Source organism: Balearica regulorum, chromosome 16 (assembly GCF_011004875.1).
Source record: "Balearica regulorum gibbericeps isolate bBalReg1 chromosome 16, bBalReg1.pri, whole genome shotgun sequence".
Lineage (NCBI taxonomy): Eukaryota > Metazoa > Chordata > Aves > Gruiformes > Gruidae > Balearica > Balearica regulorum.
Genome location: NC_046199.1, coordinates 9,506,755 through 9,531,393, shown reverse-complemented (window position 1 = coordinate 9,531,393; position 24,639 = coordinate 9,506,755). Strand labels below are relative to the sequence as shown.

Here is a 24,639-nt window from a genome sequence, read left to right as displayed (position 1 = left end):
GTTAGTTTCCAGCAGAAAAGGTTTATTTTAATCTATACTGTGAAAATCAACCAATTAAATAGAATGAAAAGTTCACTTAAGCTATCTATTGTTTTACTTTATTTTTACCTTCCTCAATGGCAAAAGATAGGTAACTTTTAATGGTCACTTGAGTTGTATGATAAAAGGAAATAACTGCACAACGCAATGTCAGTCTTAGTATCTCTTTTCGCTTCTCATGTTTGAATAGAAGAATTATTTTTTAAAAAATGTAAGTTTAGAGAGGAAAAAAAATTATTATTTTTTTTTACCTTATTCTGCAGCTTAAATGTTTGGGGGGAATTGCCAGTGCAATGTTCTTATTTCTTCCACAGTAGTTTGCTTACTGAATGATCTCCAGTTAAATCAGATTTAGATGGTTCAAACTAGGCTCCTGGGTTGAAAATCCCTTCGTTGCAATGAAATAGCAAAGATCCTCTGTAGCAGTTTAATCGCTGGGCTTGTGTGCAGTGAGAAGAGTGCCCTCAGCTGGCACCAGCACGGGTGGGAGTGTGGATCAATGCATGGCTGCAGGGGTGATTTATGCACCGCGAGTCTAAATCTGTGACTTGTGACAGGTGAAATCAGTGGTTTCATCTTCTGTCATGATAAATTGGAATAATGATGGGGCTTCCCTCTATCCATCATCCTTCTCTAGGTTGGGGGATTTTAGATTTTACTTGAACGCTGAAGGACCACTTGGCGTAAAGACAAATGAGCATAAGGCAGTCATAAATTTGGGCTAGAAATTAGAGATTGCCTAACCAGCTGAGAAGTGGGGTTTGGGAACAGGCATGGGTTTAAAATAAAGCTTGATAGATTTAGAAAAGGGGGTAAATCATAGCTCATTGAGGGGTACGATGACTGAGGAGGTCCTTCAGCCTGTATTTGAGGTCCCCTGTTTTCCAATCCTCTCACTATTACTTGAATTTCATTCAGCTAAGCTTCAATTATCTCATCTTTGTGGAAGCAAAGTGAATTGCCTAAGACAAAAAGAAGATGGCTCACTTGGTCTGCAGCTCTCACACCAGTAGGTGGATGTGGCTATGGCCTGGTAAGAGGATTTTTACAGAAGCAGGGAGTTAAGGGACATATTTTTCTTTCATCTTACTCAGATTCACAGGTATCGATTTATTTTAATCACTTGAAAAAGATATTCTGATATAAGACTCACTTGCTTGTTAAGTGGTCATTACTGAATACAATAGGACATCAAATTTAATGAGAATTTTCGGCGTATAAAACGACAGTAAAGCAAGTGTTAAGATTCTGGAGATCTAAAAGCATGGTCTAGGTTGGTGGTAGCTTTGTAGGTGTTTTTCACATCTTTCTTCAAACACAATTTGAGGATGTTGAGTCATTTTAAGTCCTGGGTTATATTAAAAAAAAAAAAAAAAGAGCTTTGTGGGGGAGTAGGCAGGAGCACAGTGAATATTATTTTTTTTTATTTTTTAAAACCAAAACCATCACAGTGTGTTGTAGTTTTCTTCTATGTGATTTGAAAAGGAACTGCACCATTTTCAAGATTTTTAAGTGATCAATCTTTCTTGAGTTTAAAAAACACACTTCACTTTTTTTAATATCAACTGCTATCACCGAATTGTCTTCGTATTCTCTTACAAAGTCATACAGTGAGTAACTGACTCCAGGAGCAGTGTTCATGTTTATTTTTCTTTTCTGGAGGAAAAGACTTAATGGAGGTAGACAGAACCAAAGAGTATATTATGCATATTTAAAATTCTGATGAGCCATTTCTAAAGGGGATATTACTCTTCAAGTTACTGCATATGTTACAAGTTTTAATTTTCTGCATAGTTCATACTGTTGTAAAAGTTAATAGAGGATACTCCAAGCTTTTCATTTTACCCCATGTTCTTTTTGTCCCAATTCATCGTAGATTGTAATGATTGTATGACGTGTGAAATTACTTAACGTTCTGCTGATGGAAAATGAAGTCCAGGATGTGGAGGGGGATGTTGTTTCACTACAATGTAGTCAAACATAGATACAGCATTTTTTAAGTTAACCAGTTTAAACTAATTTAAAATCAGAAGGGAAAATTTAACTATCTTGCCATTGGGGTAACTCAGTCACCAGATAACCTGCAGCTGAAGGGCTCTTAGAATTTATGACGTTCATGGTGCATGATCAAGATTTACGGTGTTCATATGCTTGTCAGAAACCTAAAGGACCTGTGGGTTTTGCAGGAAAAAAGTGTCAGTTATTCATGGGTAACCTTGAGGTCACCTTGGGTACCATTAGTTATTGAACCTGGGTAGTGTGGTGTTGGGGATGCCTGTCAGATAAGACAATATTAAGAGGTTCAGTTTTCCTCATCTTTATATGTTTTCGTGGTTTGTCTGTTAAAGCGGGTTATTCTTTGCCGATTTCCAGCTTCAGCAGTGCTGTTCTACTGAGCTCTTTGGTTTAATAATGTGGGATTTATTTCATTTACGATACTGAACTTTGGTAGCGTTGTTCCATACGGTTACACCACATCTACAAAAGTCTCAAAGGCTTTAGTTGAATGGTTTTAGTTGGTTTCGTCAAGTGTAATCAAGAGAATTAGAATTTTAATATTCATTAGAAAATGAGTTGGGTAGTTTACATCCTTGTTTTCTCATTTAAAAAAAAAAAAGTCAGAAAACTTTCAGATTTTGGGGTGACTGACCACCTTTAAAGGGCAACTCTTCCACATTTTCAGAATAGTACATTGCATACTTTTTTATATGTCTAAGTTTGGCTTTTCCTGTTTACCCTGTTGCAACTGAAACTGTTTATAGAAGCAATTCCTATGAAGCTCCCTGTCCAAGTGATTACATGGTACACAGAGCCCTTTTCTTTGGGGCAAACCAGCTAATATGTTATTTTTAGTTAGTGGTTCATTGGAGCCAATAATTTATACTTGCACTGGATGTTAAAGGAATACATTTTACACAGTGGTCAACTTTCCCAAGAGGGAGTTAAAGGTACTCAGTTTGGTGTGGAATTTTCGTACATGGTAAATGAATATTGAGGGGAGAACGGATGCAATTTTAAATGAGATATAATAACCTTTGCCTTTCTCTTTTCCACAATAGTTTACTGTGCAGCTGTCAGAGAATACTATATTCCTATAAATACTGCTAAACCAGTGCATCATCTTCTGTATGCAAAGCTGACTGAAGGAAAGTGCTTTTGATTTCTGATTTAGAAGTTAAAATACTTTACATTAAAATTAATTTCAATACAAATTTAGGAGGGAAAAAGTTTTCTTGCAGTACTAGTCAGAATGGCACAAAACGTAAATTCAGGTGCTGTTTGCGTTCTCACGTACAAAGTATGGGTCATTTTTGTGGATTTCTCTTCTTGTGTTACTTGCAGTTCCTGAAACCAAATAAATACTAATTACTGGTTTTAAAATCATCTTTGTACTTTGTTGTGTTGCACATCTCTGTGGCTCGTGTTGGATGATTGAGTTTATTGTTTCTCCTTACTCTATTTCATTGCTCGTTCATTAGCCTTAACTTTTGCCTTCAGAAGCGCCTAGTTTCTTAGGAACACATGTAACTCTGTAGAGGTGCTAATAAAGAATTAATCAAGCCGGCCCCCACTGGCTTATCTTTACTGTATGCTAAAATACCATTTGTTTAAGGAAGCGCAACCCAGAGAAGCCTCTAAATGGTGGATGGTCGCAGTGTGTAGCTTCAGTGTAAACAGGGCGGTTTGAATCGGTTTGGGATGTTCGGGGGGGGGGAAAGGAACGTGTGGCTATCTAGGCAGGAGTTCTGCTATGGACCTGGAAAGCTGGATTCCTGGTAACACTTTGTAACAGGAAGTACTGACGAATTCACTTCCCCCTCCGTTTTTTCCTGCCTTGAATTTATAGGGTTTTAGCATTTTTGTTGTCCTGCCTTTAAATTATGCCAGCAATAGATGAGCACCACCAGAATGAAAACTTGAAGTACTGTTATTGCACTTGAATAGAGTTAACTAAGTTGTGAAAGATTTCAATCTGCGATCAAAGCAGAGGAAGGTAAATCAAACATCCAGCCTGTGGCACAAGAGCAGAATTTCCTTTGATAGCTGATAAAAAAAATTGGATTTGGGATTGTTCGCGTTTAGAAACCTTTGTGTGGTTTCACTCGAATGCTTTGTTGTGACCCAGATCACAGTGCATTGTATTTGGACATAGTATAAACTTTGACTTGTTATTTGTAGTTGCATTAAAGAGTGTGTGTTTTATATCCGTAAAGGTTTCAATCAGACTCTTTTGTGCTAGAAATAAAAAAGCCTTCAGGGCACAGAGTGCTTTAAATATGAATTTGTTTACTTTTATGCCATATTTGGTTCTGATTTTGCCTGCTTGCTTTTCAAAAATAACAACCTGCTCAGTATGTCATTCCACTATTCAGTCAAGGTGTTTGTTGAAGTTTGTTTAACAACTTGTAATGTATGCTGATCTTGATTACACAGTCTGTATTTGTATTTAGATTGGTCATTGATTATCAGTGCAGTTTCTGGAATATTGTTTACCATTTGGCTATTGCTGCAGTGTAGGTGAGAGGGTACGATTCTGCTTCAGCCAGACAAATAATGTTTTCCTTCTTAACTACGGTAATTTTTTTAGAATGTAACGACTGTCAGGTATAATCAAATAGTTTTGTACAAATATTTGAACTTCCATGCTTGCTAGCTGTAGAATGAAAGGAATAATTTTTCCCATCTTTTGTAAAGCACTTTGAGATCGAGGACTGACACTACTATATTAAATAAAACACCACAGTCAGATCTGAAGCTCTGACATACATTTTCAAGAAAATTAGTAGTAGAATGAAGTTTGTGTGTATGTTACTTAAAGATTGAAATGTATGTGTTTGAAATGGTGCTTCTCCGAGAGGTGTCTTTCAGAAACGCAATTGCTCTGGATGTTTGTGCTGCTTTCTCCCGACGGACTCTTTAGTGACCGTGCCGTGCGATATAACTCCACGACATACATCACGCACAGACAAGGCATTTTGGGTGGGGAGGCTGGTTTTAAAAAAACAAGCAAACAAAAAATAAAGCCTGGCATCACTGTCCTGCTGCATTCCCTCCCACTGACAGAAGATAAGCTGCGAGTGCTGGTGCGCTGCCTTTGCGAGGCCTTTTTTAAAACCACCAGCTGGTGCTAGTTCACGTGGGTGAGATTCGTTTCCTGTGTTCCCCAGGGCCTGGCACCAACTCGAATCGTTCAAGGGGCGAATGTGATGGCAAAGTGGAAGCACCATCTCCCCCGCTGCCTTCATCACACCTTGCCACTCAGAGCCCCCCTGAGATCTGCTCTTCTGGTGAAATGTCACCAGAAACCATGATAAAAGGAGAGGTGCCTTCCTCAACCCAGGTAAGATTGTGGGGAAAAATGCAAAGAAATTTAAATGCAAAAGTATCTGTTTAATCAAATTCTCCCCAGTTAGGAGTACTTTGAAAGACTGTAATACCTTATACTTTGATCTGTTAGCTTTTGGTTTTTTCTTCCTCCCCCTTAAATATAGGTTATTTTAAAACTGGAAGTCTGATGAGGTCAGGGCTGGTGCTGTCCTAATTTTATCCTTTCTGCCTTACCTCAACAGAATTTGCATTCAAAAAACTGTATTTGTTTTTTTAAATTATACATGTCCTTTTTATTGTAAATAGCTTTGTTTGGAAAGCATTGCATACAAGAGTACCATAACGGCATAAAGATAGCTGAGACCCCAGCTGCCCAGTGCCCACTTCTGGTGTTTTGCATTTGGATTTCTTGTGACTGTCTTAAATTCAGATAGAAGCAGGCTGGCTTCCTGTATTACAGGAGTCAGGAATTTGACATAAAATCCATAGCTTCCTGTGACATTTCTTAATATTTTTTAATGAGACTTTAGTTCCATTAAATTAACGGGTGGAAACACAGATTTTTTTCCTTTGCCATCACCTCAGAGCAAAGTGAACTGGTAGGAACGGCTGGTAGCTGCCTGCCCGGTCTCCAGCAGACCTGCCCAGGCTGCATCATGCCTCTGCCTCATAGAGGGTTGCCATCTGCCACACGCTGGCATACTGCAAATGCTTTATGGAAAAAAAAAATATTCGGCTTTTATTTATAATTTGGATCAGTAATGCCAGAGAGTATTGCATAAAGGGAACTGCCCAGAAGGTGTTTGTTTTCTGTGGGCTTTTCTATGTGGAAAGAAAAAGAAGCTAGAAGGACTAAAGGAAAATTTTCCAGTTCTGTTGTATCTGCTAGACATTTTCTATCCAGCATTTCCCATTGGCCCAAGTGGGAGCTACAGATGTTTAGCGAGACGGAAAACTGAGCAGTTACCAGGACCTAAACAGGCATGTTGATTACTGTCTAAACAGCAAGTCTTGCAAAATATGGCCCAGTTAACTTAGCTGCTTTGACAGTGAAAGCTTTGTAAAGGCAAATAGGATTGCCAAGTCAATCGATGAGCCTCCCTTAAGGGGTAAAGGCGATGATAAGATGAGAGTCTGAGCACTAGCTGCAAAGATGTGTTCTTGTAAATGCTTGCCTTAACTTAGTACACTTTTCATTTGCAGGCCACTTATGATGGATTTTTAGCACTTTGGCAGTTTGATAACTCTGATTCAGGTAAGTAGAGAGAAAAATATTTGTTTAAACTATCATTATTTTATACCAGAAGACACTGATTTGTACGTGTGCATGTGTATTTCTATTTTAGATGCAAGTTTCTCGAGATCTGAAGACATGGACGTAACCACTGATGGCGTGTTCCTGGATTCAGCCCTAGCCAAGAGGCTGACCTGTGGTTTCTGCAGGAGGGTTTTCCAGTGTGCAGAAGAGCTGAAGGAGCACATTCACGAACATGCTTTCTCCATGCTTCTCCCCTTCGACTTGGTTGACTGCTCCCGGCCTGGCCTTGCTGACAGTGTGCCTCCCGGCCAGCTCGCCCGCTTCCAGTGCTCCAAATGTCCCGCGAGCTTCACTCTGAAATCGAACATGGATCGGCATGAAAAGACCATCCACTTCAACTGTAAGAAGATGCAGTGTCCTAACTGTGCCAAGCTGTTTCGAGACAAGACAGACTTAAACCGGCATCTTATGTCTGTGCACTCGAACGAGCGTACTTTTGTGTGTCTCTTCTGTGGCAAGGGCTTCGGTACACAGAAGAACCTCACTAACCACGTGAAAGCGTGTTACCTGGGCTCTGCCCAGCTGGGCGGGTTTGAGCTTTTGGACAGTGTAGGTCAAAATGAGGATCCTGAGGATGCGTAGCTACTGTTGCGTATATGAGACACTTCTTTTAAATTAGGAAAAGCAAATTGTTCCATTGTTCTCGTGCTACAAATAAACGTACTGCAGGTGTAATATAATAGAGTAACTCCCCAAAGCTGGTCAGGTTGATAATGTGTTGGTTCCAGATACTGTGTAACTGCAGCCACAGTGCAATTTTTGTGCGAAGGTAACTTTTGTCAGTCCGTGTAATGGGCGCTTTGGCTATTTTATTGGTGTGATCATACTGTGTGCTTATACTACCTTAAACTTTTTTTTAATCAGTAGATCTCAAAGTGCTTTATAAAAGAAATGGTGATGTCTTCCTCGTATTCCCTGGGAAAATAACATACCTCAGCTTGTTGAGCATGTTAGCAATAGAATTAATAATAGAATTCAGTCTTCTGAGTTCTGGTCTAGTGGTTTGTCCATTAGACAATTTGGGCATTTCAGGGTTTTTCAGCTTGAGATAAGGAGCTGTGACAGGGCTGAGTAAGCCAGTGCTTTAAGCTGTTTATAAAAGTCTGGTCTTCCATGAAAACATGCTGCTTGTTCATATGTGCATCAGGGTGTAGTATTTGGCCTTGAAAGTTGTTGCAAGGCTTATATATTTTACTGATACTATGTTTGAGTACTTTTAAGGCCTTTTAAAAGATATGCTGGAGTATAGCTGTGGTTTTCAGGAATTCTGCAAATTTTTCTGGCTCATTTCTTTTATATAATGTAGTTAAGTTAGCCAGACTGAATGTATGTTGTTGAAACTGAGGAGAGGAGGCTTTACATGGAAGATCTAATTGTAATCTAGGGTGCACGTAGTAATGGTTGTTACTGGAGGGTAGAAGGCTTACTGTAATTCTTATTTTATTACATGGAATTAATTTATTTTTTTAAAAGATTAAATATTTCTGTGTCTCTTGCTATATATTTACATGCAAAGCCAGATCATAGTAACTGAAACAAAAGTAGCATAATTAAGTGTAGTGCTTCCCAGCTGCTCTCTGCACAACACAGCTTGTCAGCAGCTTGAGCTCTCGTATTGTAGGGTTGCTTTCCTTAATGTGCGAGAGAGACAGCTGAGGAGATGAAAGCAACTTCTACGAATGATCTTTAGAGTTCTTCAGAAAAGTCCATTCTCATAATGTTGTCTCATCTAAGGGAGACAAAAATGAGAAATATTTGGTTGTGCACAAAGTGAACTTGAGCAGCCTTGGGGGGTGTCCAGTGGAGAGTTTCTTGCAAAGCTGTTTCCTGTGGAAAGCTGGATGAGAGAGATCATCCGGTTCCTGCTGCCCTTGTGCTCCTAGAGAGGGAACAGGTATAGTCTGGTGCAACGTTGCTCTGCCTGTGCTTGCTGAGTCGAGGCTTTGGGGAGACGGCTCCTTGCTGCATCAGGGCTGGTTTCTGAGGATTGGGAAGCCAGAGTTTCCCTGCTTGGCTTAGTTCTTACTCTTTCTTTGAGCGGAGTGCAGTCGGAGTTGAGAATATGTTCCTATATAATCAGTATAGTACACCATACTTCAATTTTATTTTTTTTTTAATTTTTTTTTTATTTGCAAAGTCACATTCATTTTTTTCGCTCTTGTTCCCGTTGATTTCTTTGGCGTTGTGGATCACCACTGTCTGTGAACGTCTATAGTGTATAGTCTGTCATCTTCCCTTGTTACAGATGACAGTTTAATTGCCTCGTAATTTACTCTGCTCTTAAATAACCAGCAAGTGAGGAAGGAGAAAGCTCAGAAGAGAAGGTTGTGATCAAAATTAGTCTTATCTGGAAATTTGAGAGCAGCATGGTAGGATTTTTCTGAATCAGAAAAATAAGATACCAGCAAAAGTAATTTAAGCAAATTTTAAAGGGCTTTGTTCACGTGGTAATAGTTAGTGACATTTCGTGTTTGTTCATTTTTCTCATATTTTAGAATTTAATTCAACATGGAATTATTTTCCTATAGTCAGGTCAACTCATTCTTTCTAATAGAGGTTTAAGTAGTATTTTACTTGGCCTGTACATCAGAGTGCTTCCTGACTTCAGCGCTGAGACTTTCCCGTGCTTCCCTTCAGGATCAGGAGTAGGGGTTTTTTAAATGTTAGAACCATAGGGTATAATGTAGCAGAGGCTTACAGAGTTTCTGTAGAAAACTTTTTCAAAGCAGGATTTTCCCATTAAAAAACGGCATGGGAAGATGATGGGAATTGTAATTTTGTCATTTAAAAATTGCATCATGCTATTTATTACCTTAAATATGAGGATTAAGTGGACAAGAATTAATGTTAAAGTTTGTGAATTCTTCGTAATAAGGAAATGACTGTAGTATTTCAGAGATTAACAACTACGTTTTGGTGTACAGAGTTAATACAAAATAGTTCTGTCGGGCAATAAATTGCGAGTGCTTTCCCTTCTCAAGTCAGGGACGTAGGAGCCTATTTCATTTAACAGCCCTACTGAAGTAAGTAAATTTACTTGAGATGACAATACCAAAGACTTTTTTTCCAAGCATTATTGTGTTGGGTTTAAAAATGCACATCTTCTGTAAATATTTTAGTGAAATTAAGTACGTAAATTTTTACTGTGGCACTGTTTGTATTACTTTCTCTGTTTCCTGGTGCTAATCCACTGTAGTTCTGCCCAGTAGTTAGTTATCTATGGTGCTACTGTTAATGGCCTTGATGATCTTGTTAAAGATTATTTCTTAGGACCTTAATGCTGCTATACGGGAGCTCTATAAAATATTGTCACTTAGACAAAAGATTGTGCTCATACCAAAGTTGGTATGTTGTTCAATAAATATATGTACTTGGGGGTGCATATATTTAACAGTACTGTGAAAATGTTAACTCTGCAATACAGTTATTTTTCTAACAATGCTGTTGTTTTTCAGGTGTTTATTTTTGTAGATACTATTTGGTGAAAAAATAGTTTTCAATAAAACCATAGCTGCAAAAAGTGTTCTGTGACTATTTTTAAGTGTACTAGAAGCTGAAAAAATTATTATTGAGTGATTTAAGCTGAATGCAGGCAAAAGTAAGCATGAGGGATCTTTGAAATCAGAAAGTGTTAAAAAATATGTTTTTGGAAAAACATTTGTGCGTTGGAAACAGGTGGCTATTTGTGTGTGAAAGTAGCGTGGCGGTCGTGCAGGTTGCGTACATCAGGTTTGGAGTTGCCTTTTCAGCTTCTGCAGTAGCTCAGCCATAAAGTGAAGGGACAGGTACGGACAGTAAATGAGAGCAGGCACCTGGTCATTTATGAGATGACGGGATCAGGTACAATCTAGTGGTGTAGGAAATACCGGATTTTGTGGCATTCCCTTCTCTAAAGCACTTTTATTTCATAATCTTGGGATCTGGTTGCGGTCAGGATCTCCGTGTCAGTTTTTTCCAGAGTGTGGCGGTTAGAGCTGACTTGCTGAGCACCTTGTCCTGTTAGCTGTGCTTGGCATGTGTAGCACCTTTGAGTTGTTGAGTAGTACTGGACGTGGCTTTGGACTGGAGGAAGGAGGGTTACGTGTTCCCTTGATCAGCTTATAGCTTCCTTACCTTGTCTAGACTCCATAGTAATGGGTGTATAGTGATCCTGGGGAATGTAAGTGTTTGTGTGGCCTATCGCTAATCATTGAGCAGTTACAAGATCAGACCGGAAACGTATTTATCATCAGTAGCTTTGCATCATAAAATTGATGCTTGCCGTAAAAGAAAGTGGGCTCCTTGTCTCTGATTGTATAGACAAGGGGTGTCAAATCCAAAGGAGAAGATAAAGCAAAAAATAATTTTTCTTAATATAAAAGAGTTTTCATATTCTGGTTGTTAAAAAAACCCCAAACATTAAAAAAATCTTGTAAATCAGAAGCTAGGTATGGGGGTGGGTAGGAGGAGGACTGGGTTGCTCAGTTATCAACAAGAGCCTGCGCAAGGCTCCGGGCATCAGGCTGTGTTGAGGTATCTCCTCTGGGAGGTTCCCAAAGCACTGCAAGTGCATAGTTACTTCAGAATTCTGCCTGATGGCAGTGAGTAATGTTCACTGTCGGGCAAATAAAATATTTGTAGCATTCACTTTCCCTGTCGTCAGTATTGCAGCCATGGCCCAGGTGAGTAGGCACTTTTTTTTTTTTTTTTCCCCTTGGGCTAGAAAATCCTCTTGACAGCTTTACAAATGTGCTGGCAAAACCCCACCAAACCACCAAAAAAAAAAGCACCTGTAGGACGGACCCACCACAGTTGCTGAGCACCCAAAGCAGCAAGTTAGGAGCATAAGAAAAGAATATAGGAATATTGGATCCAATTCCAACTGTTAATCAAAGGAAGTGATTTTTCCACAAAGTTGCCTGTGCGGAGGATATGTTTAATTCCAAGTAGTCAAAACAAATGCTAAGACAAAATTTGCATCACAGCAGCTTTTAAGATCTTGAACCGTGCTTTTAGTCTGCATTAGAACAATAAAAAACTAATTAGAATACCTTTTTCTAAGATGAGCTTGTGTCAAAATGTTTGTTCTGATTATGTTACCTTAGTTACCTTAGTGTTACCTTAGTTAAAGATGTCTCTTAATAGCGTCACGTAGTTTGCTCTTCTACGTGAGTGACAAATGTAGTTACTTTTGACGTTGTTTTATCTGTATTGCAAATACAAGACAAAGCAAATTTAGAAAACAGAAGGAAAAAAAATCTCACCAATTCGGTATTAAATGTCATGGTTTACATGGGGCTACTGACTTTCTTAAAAAAGGTCGTTTTTCAGTAGCTGTTTTTCCTTGTACGGTGTAACTCCCAGGGCACTATCTGTGTTACACTGAGGGCATGCATGGTACATTCAGCTAGTAGGGCATTTGTAGGAGAGAACATTTCAATAAGCGTCTAAAAATATTGCGAAGTCCTCGGTGTGTTAGAAGCTATATAGTAGGTCTGGCATTTTCCTTTTCCCTTAGCTCTCTTACATAGGCTGTTTTCATTTACCAAGAGCCATTTACATACACCATAGTCTACTTAAGGTGACTAACTAGAACTCACTTTCTTTTTTCCCCTCATTGTTATGTAAACAATATATTGCTTTGAAAAATGACAATAATTATGAGAAAAGTAGGTTAAAATTAACATACTAATGGGAAGCTATAGAATTATTAGAAGGTGGAGATTTAAAATCATATCCAGGTGGACAGTGGCTTCCAAGTTTATAGTGGGTGGATGTCTTCAGGGAGTAGCAAATACTCTGTTTTCACCTGCTGTATTTTGCGTATTGCACTTTGTTTGGAGGAGGACATACCAAGGCAGCTGCCATGTGCATTCTTCTGGCAAATTAGACCCTTGGGCTGTCAATACTGTCCGTGTCCCCTGGGTCCGCTTTCAGTGTGCTTCTAAGGAGATGACAAGAAGAAAAAAAATCAACAGCGTCAGAACGGCTTCAAAGAATTCATCTCTTTTCTAGTTCAGCAAAATACGACTGGGGGGGACAGACAGAAAAAAAGTCCATCGAGGGCAGTTGTCTTGTAAGGAAGCTTGCAAGGGTCATGCTGTATTTCAACGTTATGCATCCTTTTCTATTTCTGATCCATGCTGCAGTGGTAATACTAGTTGAGAACTGGATAATGTAGAGTGCGTTTGTTGTAACTGTCCCATTTCTGCTGGGTAATCCTGAGTCTCTGCACCCTCACTGAAGTGTTCCTGGAGTGTGTGATGATCTTGCATCGCCCCATAAATAAAACTGAAGCGCATGGCACTGTCGAGGTGTTACGTTTGTGGTCGTCTGTTCATGGCTAGCTACTTCTTCCACAAATAATAGTGTTAGAATTTTACATCCTGATATTTAGGATAATTCATTATAATAAATCAGAATTATAGCAGATTGTCAGCCCTCTTTTATTTGCCATTTATCAAGCATTAGGCAATGTGCATTGCAGACCGTTGGTAAATGTTTGTGTATGAGCTTGTTTGAAAGCTTCTCTGATTAAGGTACCTGAAATTTTTAGCTTTAATAATATAAGTGCAATGATATAGTGTAAGGATTAAAAAAAATTGTAGATGGTTAAGAGGGGAGAGTGTGATTTCACAGTGAACTAACTTAATAGTGAAGTACTAAGCGATAAGACTGACCATTTTGAGACATTCTGAAAGTAATCTCTGTGTTTTCCTTCTCTTATAGTCAATGAGTTCACAGTCATCAGGAAGAAATTCAAGTGCCCGTACTGCAGTTTTTCAGCCATGCATCAGTGCATCCTGAAGAGACACATGCGATCCCACACAGGAGAAAGACCTTATCCCTGTGAGATCTGTGGGAAGAAGTTCACCCGCCGGGAGCACATGAAGCGGCACACCTTGGTAAGAGCGCGGGCGTTGGGTGGATACAGCCGATTTGTTCAGGTTAAAGATAACAGGAGCTCCATCTGGTTTAGGTCGGTATTTTGGTTTCCCCTTTGGGACTCATCTGAAGACTTCTCCAGTATCTCTTTCCCCCCCCACACACCTTTCAAAGCCCCTGTGTTTTGCTGCCTGTTCATCCGGAGCTAATCTCTACCTGCCCTCCTGGTTCAGCCGGAGGGTTCCCAACTTGCACCTCGAAACAGCCGGCACTGCAAACCCAGTGCAGCCTTCTCTGTCCCCTGCAACACTGACTGCCGGGGAGAGCCTGGGCGTTGGGGACGGGAGATGGATAGCTAATGCTGTCTTCAGGATGGAAAAGGATATTATTTTTTTAATAGGTTGAATGACTTCATGCAGAAAGCTTTAAAATAAGTCACTCAGCAAGAAGAATTCGAGGCAAAGCTACTCTGGTTTGGCAATGCTTAGTTATTGAAAATAAGTTATGTTATACCTTATTAAAGATGGCTGCTCAAAACTGACTAGGAGGCTGGCTGGTGCCATTATCTGACTTTTCACAACTTCAGAAACAAAATTTTAAGTCAAGTTTTTCTTTTTCTCCGGGGAGAATTAATTTGCCATCCTGAAGTGGTTTCTCAAAGCTTGGCGTAGAGATGATACTGGTGAAGAGCAAGTGGTTTCTATGTAATTATTTCAGTAATGCACGCCAGTAAGCTCTGTTGCCCCTCAAATTAAGCTTGTAGAGAAAACTTAATTTTTTTTAAATACTGGGGATGGTAGCTGTGAGGTTCTAATACAGTGAGAAATTTAAAAAAAAAAAAAAAAATCACAACCTGTTGACAGTTTCAGTGACTAAGAATTGATTTGTTGAGGTCATTTAAATAACTTTTTCCATATTTTTATATTATATTTATATGATCTATTAAATTTTGAATGCAAAGAATATCTTACCGGAGGAGGTGTGCTTATAGTAATTAATGTTTTCTTGGTTGTAATTCTGAAAAAAACACAAAGAACTTTAATTCCCTTGTCCCCTCCTGCAAGCGCGTGCATCCCCTTGCATGCATACCTTCCTCCAAAGGCAATTTAATAGCAGTAATGCCACTTGGTTCAAGTGTAACAAAATTTGCAGTTCCTTTTCCTGCTCTATAAATTTCTATACTAATGAGAGTGAGCATATCTTTACATACTGTGGGGAAGGCAGGAAAATACGTTATACCCTCCAGGAGTGAAACTGAGGTGATCTGCAAATTGATTTTTAGTTCTCAGGTTTTGCTGCTGGAATCATTCCAGGTGAGTGACTTGAGTCTGCGGAGTCTGAAGTTCAAGTTCTATTATACACCCAGGGAGATGAAATCAGCTGTTTGTGAACACATAGTGGAGAGGATATATCTCTGTATGACTTCTTTTATGTCAGGAATGAAGCTAGTTTAGAAAATACCAGCTGGATTCCAAATTTTTAGTGCCAGTTCCTGAAAAAAGTGCAGCCCTGACAATATCGATTTGTTTTTGTTTCCAAAGAGCCATAACTGACTCAGAGGTATCTTGGAATGGATGTACTAAAGAGAAAAAGGTCTTGGGGGTTTTTTGGTACTGTTGTAAGACCCTAGAAAAATTCCAGTTTCGTTATTTCTCTGAGGTTTCTTTTGAAATGAAACTACGAAAAGGGGTATTTCTCTTATATGCAAACAACACCGAGATCTTCATTTACACAAGCGGCCGTGCAGGCTGTCTGAAGTGCTTGTGGCAAGAATGACTACTGGATTCGTGCACTTTGGTTGTCTTGTCATCTTATTTCCCGTGCCTCTGACGCTTTGGGGCTTAATCGTCAACTCTCAGGTAAATCTGTAAAGATGAATGCTGGTATGCGTCAAGTAAAAATACTGTTCTAAAAATAACGTGTAGGAAAAGGAAGTAGGTTTAACACCAAAAACATTGTTTCTCTTAGTTCCTCAACTGATAACCAAAGACAAAAGGGACTATTTTAGTTTGTTTAGCTCAAATTAAAAAGCATATTTTTATAGTCTTACATAAAATTTAAATTGACTAGAAACACTTGCTTTCTTTGAATCGGAATATTAAAGAAAATACAAGCTATTCTTTGTAAAATCTTTGCATGTCAAGCAATACTTCCGTATGGTGGCAGAGGATAAACCGAGATTTCTTGCATCGTTGCAGTGAACAGGTTGTGTCCAGCAGGAAGCACTACCCCTGCAATACCTTCAAGATTTTCAGGTTAAAAAAAAAAAAAAAAAAAATTAACCAAAAGTTTCTTGATTGTAGTTTGAAGTGACTTGTCCCCCTGTGATTCTATATACAGTGAACTTTCTGACCTGGTCTGTCATGGCATCACAGGTGACCGCAAACTCCTTAAACTGGCAGCATAAATTTAGATGGGAAAGAGCAGTTTTGTTTGCATACTGTGCTTCTGTTTCTTTGCAGTTGCTTTTTTAAAAATTATAATTTTTTTAAATTATTTTTTAAAAATCCATATCAAACTTGGTTATTATTGCAGGCATTACCCCGCCTTGGCAGCTTGCTCCATCCCTGCTGGGGTTGCAAAAGCGTGTGCGTGCCTTTTCCTGGGAAGAGCCGCTGCTCGCTCAGCTGGCAGCCAGGCGTCCGCTTGCGGCAGATGCCGGCAGCGCGGCACGGCTTGCCTGCACCGGGTGGATGGTTAGCCCCGGCCCCTGGCACCAGGATGATCAGGGGACTTACATGACGAGTTGCTATGGCGTTCAAAACCCCACCATCTCCTACCACTTCCTTCCACGCGTGCGTGTCCATTCGGATGAGTGCCCAGCCATCTGCTCGGGGGACTGCCTGCTCCCCGAGATGTCCCTTCCTTATTTCCTTGGGGTATTGGGGTTCTGGAGGCAGATCCAAGCAGTGAGCTTAGTCCTGCTGCAAGCATGCGGATTTCAAGATCTGTTACTGGTTTTACAGCAGGGAACACCTTGTCATGCCAGCTGGTAGTCTCCATCGTTGTATTTCTGAGAACTTTCCTTTTTTTTTTTTTCTCTTTAATTTTTTCAGAAATTTAGGGTGTCAGCACAACATTTTCTCCTCTCTGCCTTGGAATATTGGTGTTTAGTCAGTTAGAATATGGTCTTTCTAATGGCGTTTTCAGATACTGATGGCCAAACGCCATTTCTGTGTTTAATACTTACTAATTTGGCCATAAGGGAAAGAAGATTAATTTCTGCTCAGCTGCATCCAGTAATATGGTTCACTTTGAATATGCTGACTAAACTGTCAGTGTTGGAAAAGAGGGAGAGAGGTGATCAGGTTTTTAACAGAAACTTCAATTACGCATCCGTTTAGTACCTGTTTTATAATTTTTTTTTTTTCTATGGCTCTTTTACCCCTTACTCTGCACCCTTGACCACCACCTGTAATCCTATTCAGCTTTTGATGCCTGAAAATCATTCTTGTAACAGTTAAAAATGAGTGATACCTGTAGATCCTGTTAGATGACTCCGACCAGCTCTGTCCAACTGCTTTTAAAAAAGCTTATAAGTCATTAAAAAAATAGAAAGCACAATGACTTTGCTTGATGCCAGTTAAAGAATACATCGCAGGGACTAGCTCAGAGCAAGGAGAACCTCAAGCCAGAGCACATCAGAAGAGCTCACAGGCTTTGAACGCAGTTGGGACCGGGGCAATACAAAGCCTGAACGAGTGTCCTACGGTACTTAGGGCTGAAGGGGGTAAGATGGGTCAATTTGTCCTCTTCCCAAGTACCTTTAGCTCGGCTGGGTATTCCGGATGAGCAATGAGCGTGGGGTTACGGAGAATGCAGTTGCGAGACCCGGTGATTCTGTGCTGTGGCAGGAGCTGGCTTAGAATAAAAGGAAGGACTTTTCCATGCAAGGTGTGTTTAACCAGCAAAACCTTTCCGGCAGGCCATTGTGGGCATGAAAAGAATAAAGGAGTTAAAAAAGGGATTAGGCAGGGGTGATAGTCACCCAGAGGTTGTGGTAGCTGGCGGTCTACACGAAATGGCTTGCTCAGGATGACTCCAAATCACTGGTCACGGAGCAGCATAGTTATGAGCTGGATCCTTCTGTGCTTCTGCACTGCTTCCCAAAGTGTCTCCTGCTGATCAGTGTCAGTGCCAGGGCAGTGACCAAAGCGAGCTCCTGGGCTGTCCTAGTGTGGTGTTAATATATATTAAAAAAAAAAAAAAAGTTTATAAAAAAGAAAATATATATATGTATAATATATATTGATCAACCCTGAAGTACTCAGGCAGTTGGACTAGGTGATTGCTGCAGGTCCTTCCAATTGAACTATTCTATATATAAATAAAATTAATATGTATGTATTTTACATATATATACATACATATATATATTTATACATGAAAGTACCCGATGAGGTTCCTTTTGGTGGAATCTAGGAGTTATCACTGTACCAGTTGGCCGTTTTCTTTGGGAGAGGAGCAGGTGAAGGTTTTGAGCAAGCTCCTTGCCTTCCATGCGTGGCAAAAGTAGCCAGCGACATCCTCTGAGGTGTTTTTGTGCTTCTCAAACTATGTCATTTTGCTCATTGCGTAGTGAAGTTTGAATCTTGACGTGATTTCTGGTATCCTGCAGAGCGTTTTTCCCGCTTACTGCTTATTCTGTAAGTGTGATAGCTCTGTATGCCTGTTATTCTCAGACACAGAATGCACCATGATCTATAGAACAAACATCTGTGACAAAACATTTTTCAGCCAGCAAAGTATTCAGAAATACAGTGAGAAGTGCATTCAGCTGTGTTTTTTGAGAAATATAGGATGCATTAACAGTGCTCCTACGCTGATTCTTGGCAGCAATGGGATCAGGAAAGAAATAATGAAATTAAGGTGATGTTAACACTGGTTTGATTGTGCGTTGTTCTGCTGTGGTCTGCAGAGAACCGGTGCTTGGGCCTGGTGGGGTTTTGGTTCTTTTAAAAGTTTTCCTTGTGGTGGTGCTGCAATGCAGCCATTGCAGCCCAGCAAAACAAAAAGAAAAGGGGAGAAAAAAATTAAGTGATATTAAAGTTCCTCTCAAAACTACTAGACTGATGATCAAAAGTCTTGAAAGGATTGTCCATTGTATGGCACCATGACAAGGTTGAATTAATCATGGTGGGTTTGAGTTCATGATGAAAGCCCATGACAACCTCAGGTTGCAGTCATGGGCTGCAGTGGTTTTGTCTTTGCAGAGGACAGGGGAGTGCGTCCTTCCCTGCAGCTCTCAATCCATCTCCGTTGGCATTAACTTTTCTGGTCGTTCTCCTTTTCCAGGTCCACAGCAAAGACAAAAAATATGTCTGCAAAGTGTGCAACCGAGTGTTCATGTCTGCGGCCAGCGTGGGAATTAAGCACGGCTCTCGCCGCCACGGAGTTTGTGCCGATTGCTCTGGTCGAGGCATAGCTGGTCACCTGGACCACAACGGAGGAGAAGGGTCTCCAGACGAGTGCTACCCCGGGGAAGGCCAGTACATGGAAGACCCAGATGACATCAAAGTGGAAGGAGACGAGGAGATGGGAGACGATGATGACATCAAGTGGAAGGATGACGTGGGAATGTCACAAGATGATGTGATTTTAGATGATGACAAAGATGTCGACTCTCCGCAGGAGCAGGACAACTCTGGGGAGAATGACAAGGATTTTACCTGGATTTCTTAGGGATTTTTTTTGTTTTGTTTTTTGTTTCGCTCTGTTGTTTATAGGGGGAGGGAGGGTGGGGGAGGAAGGAGTATGTTGGAAAAACTAAGTAGCCTTGTTGTCGTCCATGTGTGCAAAATAACTCTTGTGTTTTCTAAACAAGTCCTTCTCTGTTCCACTCAGATACTGTCTTAGCAATGTCGCTTCCAGCGACACAACTGACTTCGCCTTCCCCCTTCTCCCTTCAGGAACAGCCCCAACCGTGGCCGCCCCTCCGGCCGAGCCAGCCAGGTTGCACGCAAGTGAGGTAGAGTTTCTGTGGGCGTGAGCGCTGCGCAATGGGGAGGCTGGTTGAAGCATGAGTCCTCGTACCCTTCCCACCCTGAACCGAACACTGGGGAGATTTTTGTGTCCAAAGCAGATTTTTTTTTTTTTGGTGGTTGTTGGTTTTTTTTAACACTTTGTCTGTGTGCTAAAATCCCAGCAGCAGTGGAATTACAAGCTAACGTGAAAGCAAATTTGATGTATGTGTTGGAGGGCTTCCCTTGATGATACAGACCTTTTGCAAAGTTATTTAAAGAGATTTTTTATTATTTTTTATGGAGCCAAATAGATCAAAAGGCAAGTCAGATTACAGCCTTACGAATTCATTTCTTAGATTCTTAGCTTCTGAAAGAATCACTATCAAAAAAAGAAAGATGATGACATTTCTTGGACCTACTGGCATATTACCCGCATCCCGTCTTCCAGCCTTGGTTATCCGTGGTTGCTGAAATGCATGTTGGTGCTTCCAGAAGCACCCTTTGCTATAAAGGACACAGGTAGTTCTCTACCTGTTGTTCTCCTCTGCAAATATATTCACTTTTCTCCCTTTGCTCAGCTGCCTTTTTCGTAAATATATGCAAACCGTAGCAAAAATGAGGCATTTAGCAAAGTGCAGGATGAACTAGGAAGTGCAAGAAGCCAAAGTGAGGAGATCCCACTGGGTGGAAATCTTGCTGTTCCTGTCCCGTAGACTTTGGCAGGGCCAGGATTTCACCTGGGTATATTGTTCTTCCTTGCCAATCTAAAAATTTTCATTCATCACTCGTAGGCATAACACTTAATTCATGACGAAAACCTTCAGCTTTAGCTGTACTGGTTCCATGTAAATTTTCAAATAAACTTTTTTTTAATAAAAAGAACCAGGTTTCTCTCCCAGCGTCTCCTAACAGACTCTGTGGGGCTGCTCCAGGTAGTTGGATTCTCCTCCTTCATATCGGCCACTGTTGCCTTCTTCCAGCTACACCTAAATGACAACAGCAACAAAGTGCATTGGAAGTGTCTTCTTCCTGAGAAGAATCTTGTTTTACCCTTCACCTATTTGCTTCTGGTGCTTTTTTTTAAAATTGATTAAAAAAAAAAAAAAAAAAGCTGAAGACCTCACTCTTTCCTTGTCGTGGAGCAATTTTATAGGATGTCTGTGGTGATGGTATCTTGAAACCTGCCACAAAAGACAACCCGTTACCAGAAAGCCAAATGATTAAAGGTGCTATTTTCCCCCCATGGTGGGACAGGCAATCCCTGCAGGGTGGAGAGTGTTCTTGCAGGTCTGGTGGTCCTTAACAAAAAGCGCGGTTCCAGCCAGCAAAGGAAATAAGAAATATATTGTACAATAAAACCCCAGAAAAGCAAATAATCTTTAAGGATTTAAGCCACTTGGTGTCAGGATTTGGTGGAGCACGGTGAGAGCCTCGATCCTGGCACCTGCTGTAGCTGGTTCTTTATTCATTCCCCGATTTTAGGGTGGCATCCTGGGTTTATGGCGTTCTGTTTCTCTGCTCCTTGCAAACGCTGGCTGCCTTCTCTCCGTTTGCATCATCCCGGTTCACGCCGACGATCGCCTTCACTGGGAGCCCTCCAGCAGCTCCCAGGCTCCTGGGCCGTCGGTTTGGGTGCACGTCAGTGGTTTGGAAACGTGGGGTCTTTCCTAAAAATCCTCTGTTTGGCTCCGTGAGGCCACGCGAGCACCGTCTGCTGCTGCTCCTTAGGGTCGAAAGCGTTGAGTGAGACTTGTTGCTTTTAGCCAGTGAGAATGGATAACCCGCTTCTTTAAATACTTAATACAGCGGTAGGGTCATGCAGAAACATTTTTATTGAACTGTAAAAATCTGATTTTGCATTTTAGCTTCCTGTAAAGCCCTCCTGCCGTATTTAAAAAAGGTGTAAACAAACCCAATATTTTACGGTTGGACTTTTCTATACCTTTTTTCCAGCAGCTGTAGCGGGTGGGGGGGTCCCAGAGCAAGGTCGCTGTTTTGTTACCCTGACTTTTGCCTCTCGGAGTGCGGGCTCTGTATTTATTGTCCTTGGTTCTGTAAATATGGAGGGGAGTAGGGGGTGTCTGAGGTCCTGAACTCACAGCCTCACCTGTTACACGTAGACAAATACATACAGTACTTAAAAGGTATCTCTAGCTTTGCTTTTTATATGTAAAAAATATTTAAAAAAAAAATTTTAAACCCCAAACCGTTCAAAACCCCTCGGTTTCTGTCACATTCCGTCTCACCCATCTACTCCGATGCTGGTGTCATTGCATCCGCTGTCGTACCTTCTGAGGAGGAGCAGGAGATGGTCTGAGTCCTCCTCTTCCTCGCCCCTCCCTGCCCTCGCCCTTGGGAGACTCGATTTTTGTAATCGGAGTTACGGGGTGCTTAGCTTTACTTTGCAATTCCTTTGGAAATATTTTATATATTTTTTTTTCCTTTACTTTCCTTTTTTTTTTTTTTTTTTTTAAAGGGTGGGCAGTAAGCCAGGTAGCTTTCAGAAGTATTTCCTAGTAGTGCCACTTCGAAGCTCTTGGAGCTGAGGATGCAAAAAATAAATCCAAAAAAAAAGGAGAGAGAAAAACCAGAAAATCCATGTAAAAGCTAACTTTTACAATGTTACCATTATAATCTAGCACATGGTTCTATATTACTAACATACACTATATATACCAAATAAAATCCTTCTAACACCTGATGTATATTTTAAGTGCTTTGTTTTGATGGAGGTGTGCAGATTTGGAAATGCAAGAATTAGTCTTTAAGCTTCTGTGCTCCGGCAGTCACTTCGTGAGGTTTGGGTTTGAAAGAGGAATTTGGGCTTTTTTATTTTAATGCTGAAACTTTATAAAACTTCATCAGTTACTCGACGTGACCAGACCTCTCGGGCTCCTTTCTGGGCACGTCTTGGACCTACTGCCTATGCAAACTTCTGCTCTTCGAGATTTAAACAAAACCCCAGTAATTCTGCCTGTTCTATCCAACACTAGCTCTCGAGTAACCTCTAGCACCTCGTCTTTGTATTTCCCTTCAGGGCTTTATATACTTCACTGAGGTTCCCTTTTTAATTTTTTTCTAAATATATGTATGTGTGTGTGTATATATATATATATACAGATTTAGTTTCAAAAAATAACTCCCTTATAGGTGAAAAATTGATACACTTGGTCTCAATAAAAGTCTCGCAACTATTTTTTTTAAGCGTTCATACGTACTTGTAAATGTCCCTCCCTGAATTTCTTTATTATCCTCATTTTTTTTAAAATATAAAAGCGTGCCAGGAGTACAAAGAGCATTTCAAGCCGTGCTTTGCCACCATCTCATGGATGAAAACAGCATCGTCCTCCCCTTGCCCTCCAGAAGTTCCCCGAGGAATACACGGAATCACGCACGCGGTGGGCCTTGGTCTGGTTATTGCCTTCAGAGAGTATTTTAAATAACGAAGACAAATGAGGTTCTGTCAATTTGTTATTTCCAAAAATTTTATTTAAAAAGATTAGAAATTACTCAGTTTTGTATATTTTAAGGTCACCCTAAAGCCTCGCAGCTACAGAGTGATTCTGTGGGGAGGTGAGCGGGGACGTGGCTAATGAAGGTTTGCAAAGTGACTGTCCTTTTCCTTTATTTTTAATCAAAAATCAGTGGTTTGGACTACAAAAGGAAACCCTGCTCTAGCATTAGGCCCCGTTTGATTTCTTCTCTTGACTCATGCCTTTAAATACTCCGCTTTTCCAAAGCGAAAGCCGCGTTGCTTTGGGGTTTGGTGTGTGTGTGTGTGTGTTGGGATCGATGACCTGGATGGGGGCTCGGTTTGCGTCCCCGAGGGGGTCCCGATTCCCGCTGGGGCTGAGCCCCCTCGGGGAACCCCCCCCACCTCGACGCTTCCCGTTTTGCACATCGCCCTTTGGGAAAGAAACTCCATGAAAATAATGCAAAAACTGGAATTTTTTGCAATATTATGAAAGATAATCTTATTTTAGCTCATTCTGTGACATGTGCAACTCCTAAGAAAGCCATACTTAATGGTTCTTTTTATTTTTAGATTCTATATTGTGTTTTGAATTTCTGCCTTTTTTTTTTTTTTTTAGTTCCGCATAGTAAGAGTGCTGTGTGTATGCTTTCATATATATTTATTTTTCAACGTGCTTTAAACCTGTCTACAAAAATAAAGCTAAACAAACAAAAAAAAAGGACAGTGTTTGAAGATTGTTGATTATTTTTTTTTTTGCTGGGAATATTCTATATTATACTGACTTTATATTAATTATTATAAACCTGTGTTTGTATTGAAGATGTGTTTAATATTTTGGGGAGGTTGAGGAGATTTTAGTAACCAGAAGTCAGTGGGAGAACATGGCTGTGTTGTACTGATTTTCTGTAAATGTAGTTCAGGTAAATATGACCTTATTTTCTAGTTGATCTCCCGGTTTCTCGTCTGCCTGGGCATGCCGGAGGCGTGCCTCTCGATTCTAATTACTTTGTGATGGGATTTAGCTTAGGCATACTTGCAAAAATCAATCAGTTTCAATAAATTGGGAAATTGCTGCTACAAGTTTGTCTTGGGTTTGATTTTTTGGGTTTTTTTTTTTTTTTAAATACCTTATTTTTTTTTTCTCCTGGCTGCGTGCAGACGGATGGGGTGACCTCACGGGTCCCTCCGGGGGCCGCGGGCACCACCCAGCTGCAGCCCTGTGATGCTGCAGGGCCCTGCACCCCGTGCTCCTGGGTGCTTGGGGTCCCTGCTCCCCAAAACCCCCCCTCACTCCCGTGGGGACCCCGGCTGCTTTTCCCTTTCCCTTTCCCTTTCCCATCCCCTGCCTGTGGCTCACTCCCCCCACACACACTGTGTAAGTGCTGGTGGCAATTTCCTTATTTTTAGGGTTTTATTTGGAATTGTGAAGGGATCCCTTCTGCACAGCCCCCACCCAGGAGGGTGCTCAGGGCAACGCCGTCCCCAGGGGATGTGGCATGGGGGGGCGGGTGACAGCACCTGGTCTGGGGCTGCCAAGGGGCCCGGGCTGCCCACCCAGCAGCACAGAGCCCGTCTTAAAAGTAAGGAAAGAACAGGGATAATTAAAAAAAAAAAGAAAGAATCCAAATATTTATTTTTTTTTCTCTTCTGGA

At 40.7% G+C, this 24,639-nt stretch overlaps 1 protein-coding gene across 5 annotated transcripts in view; it reads left to right on the top strand.

Annotated features, from left to right (window-relative positions):
* Window positions 1–20,622, top strand: part of ZBTB46 (zinc finger and BTB domain containing 46) — a 56,391-nt gene extending 35,769 nt beyond the window's left edge. Inside the window, exons 7-11 of one of the 5 annotated variants that reach the window (XM_075769114.1) lie at window positions 5,208–5,380; window positions 6,571–6,622; window positions 6,714–7,025; window positions 13,394–13,569; window positions 18,845–20,622. In XM_075769114.1, coding sequence (XP_075625229.1) covers window positions 5,208–5,380; window positions 6,571–6,622; window positions 6,714–7,025; window positions 13,394–13,569; window positions 18,845–19,231 — 1,100 coding nt within the window. In that variant the 3' untranslated portion in view covers window positions 19,232–20,622. The remainder of the gene's footprint in view (window positions 1–5,207; window positions 5,381–6,570; window positions 6,623–6,713; window positions 7,026–13,393; window positions 13,570–18,844) is intronic. The other 4 variants (XM_075769115.1, XM_075769116.1, XM_075769118.1 and 1 more) reach the window with 4 other exon arrangements.
* The last annotated feature ends 4,017 nt before the right edge of the window (window positions 20,623–24,639 follow it).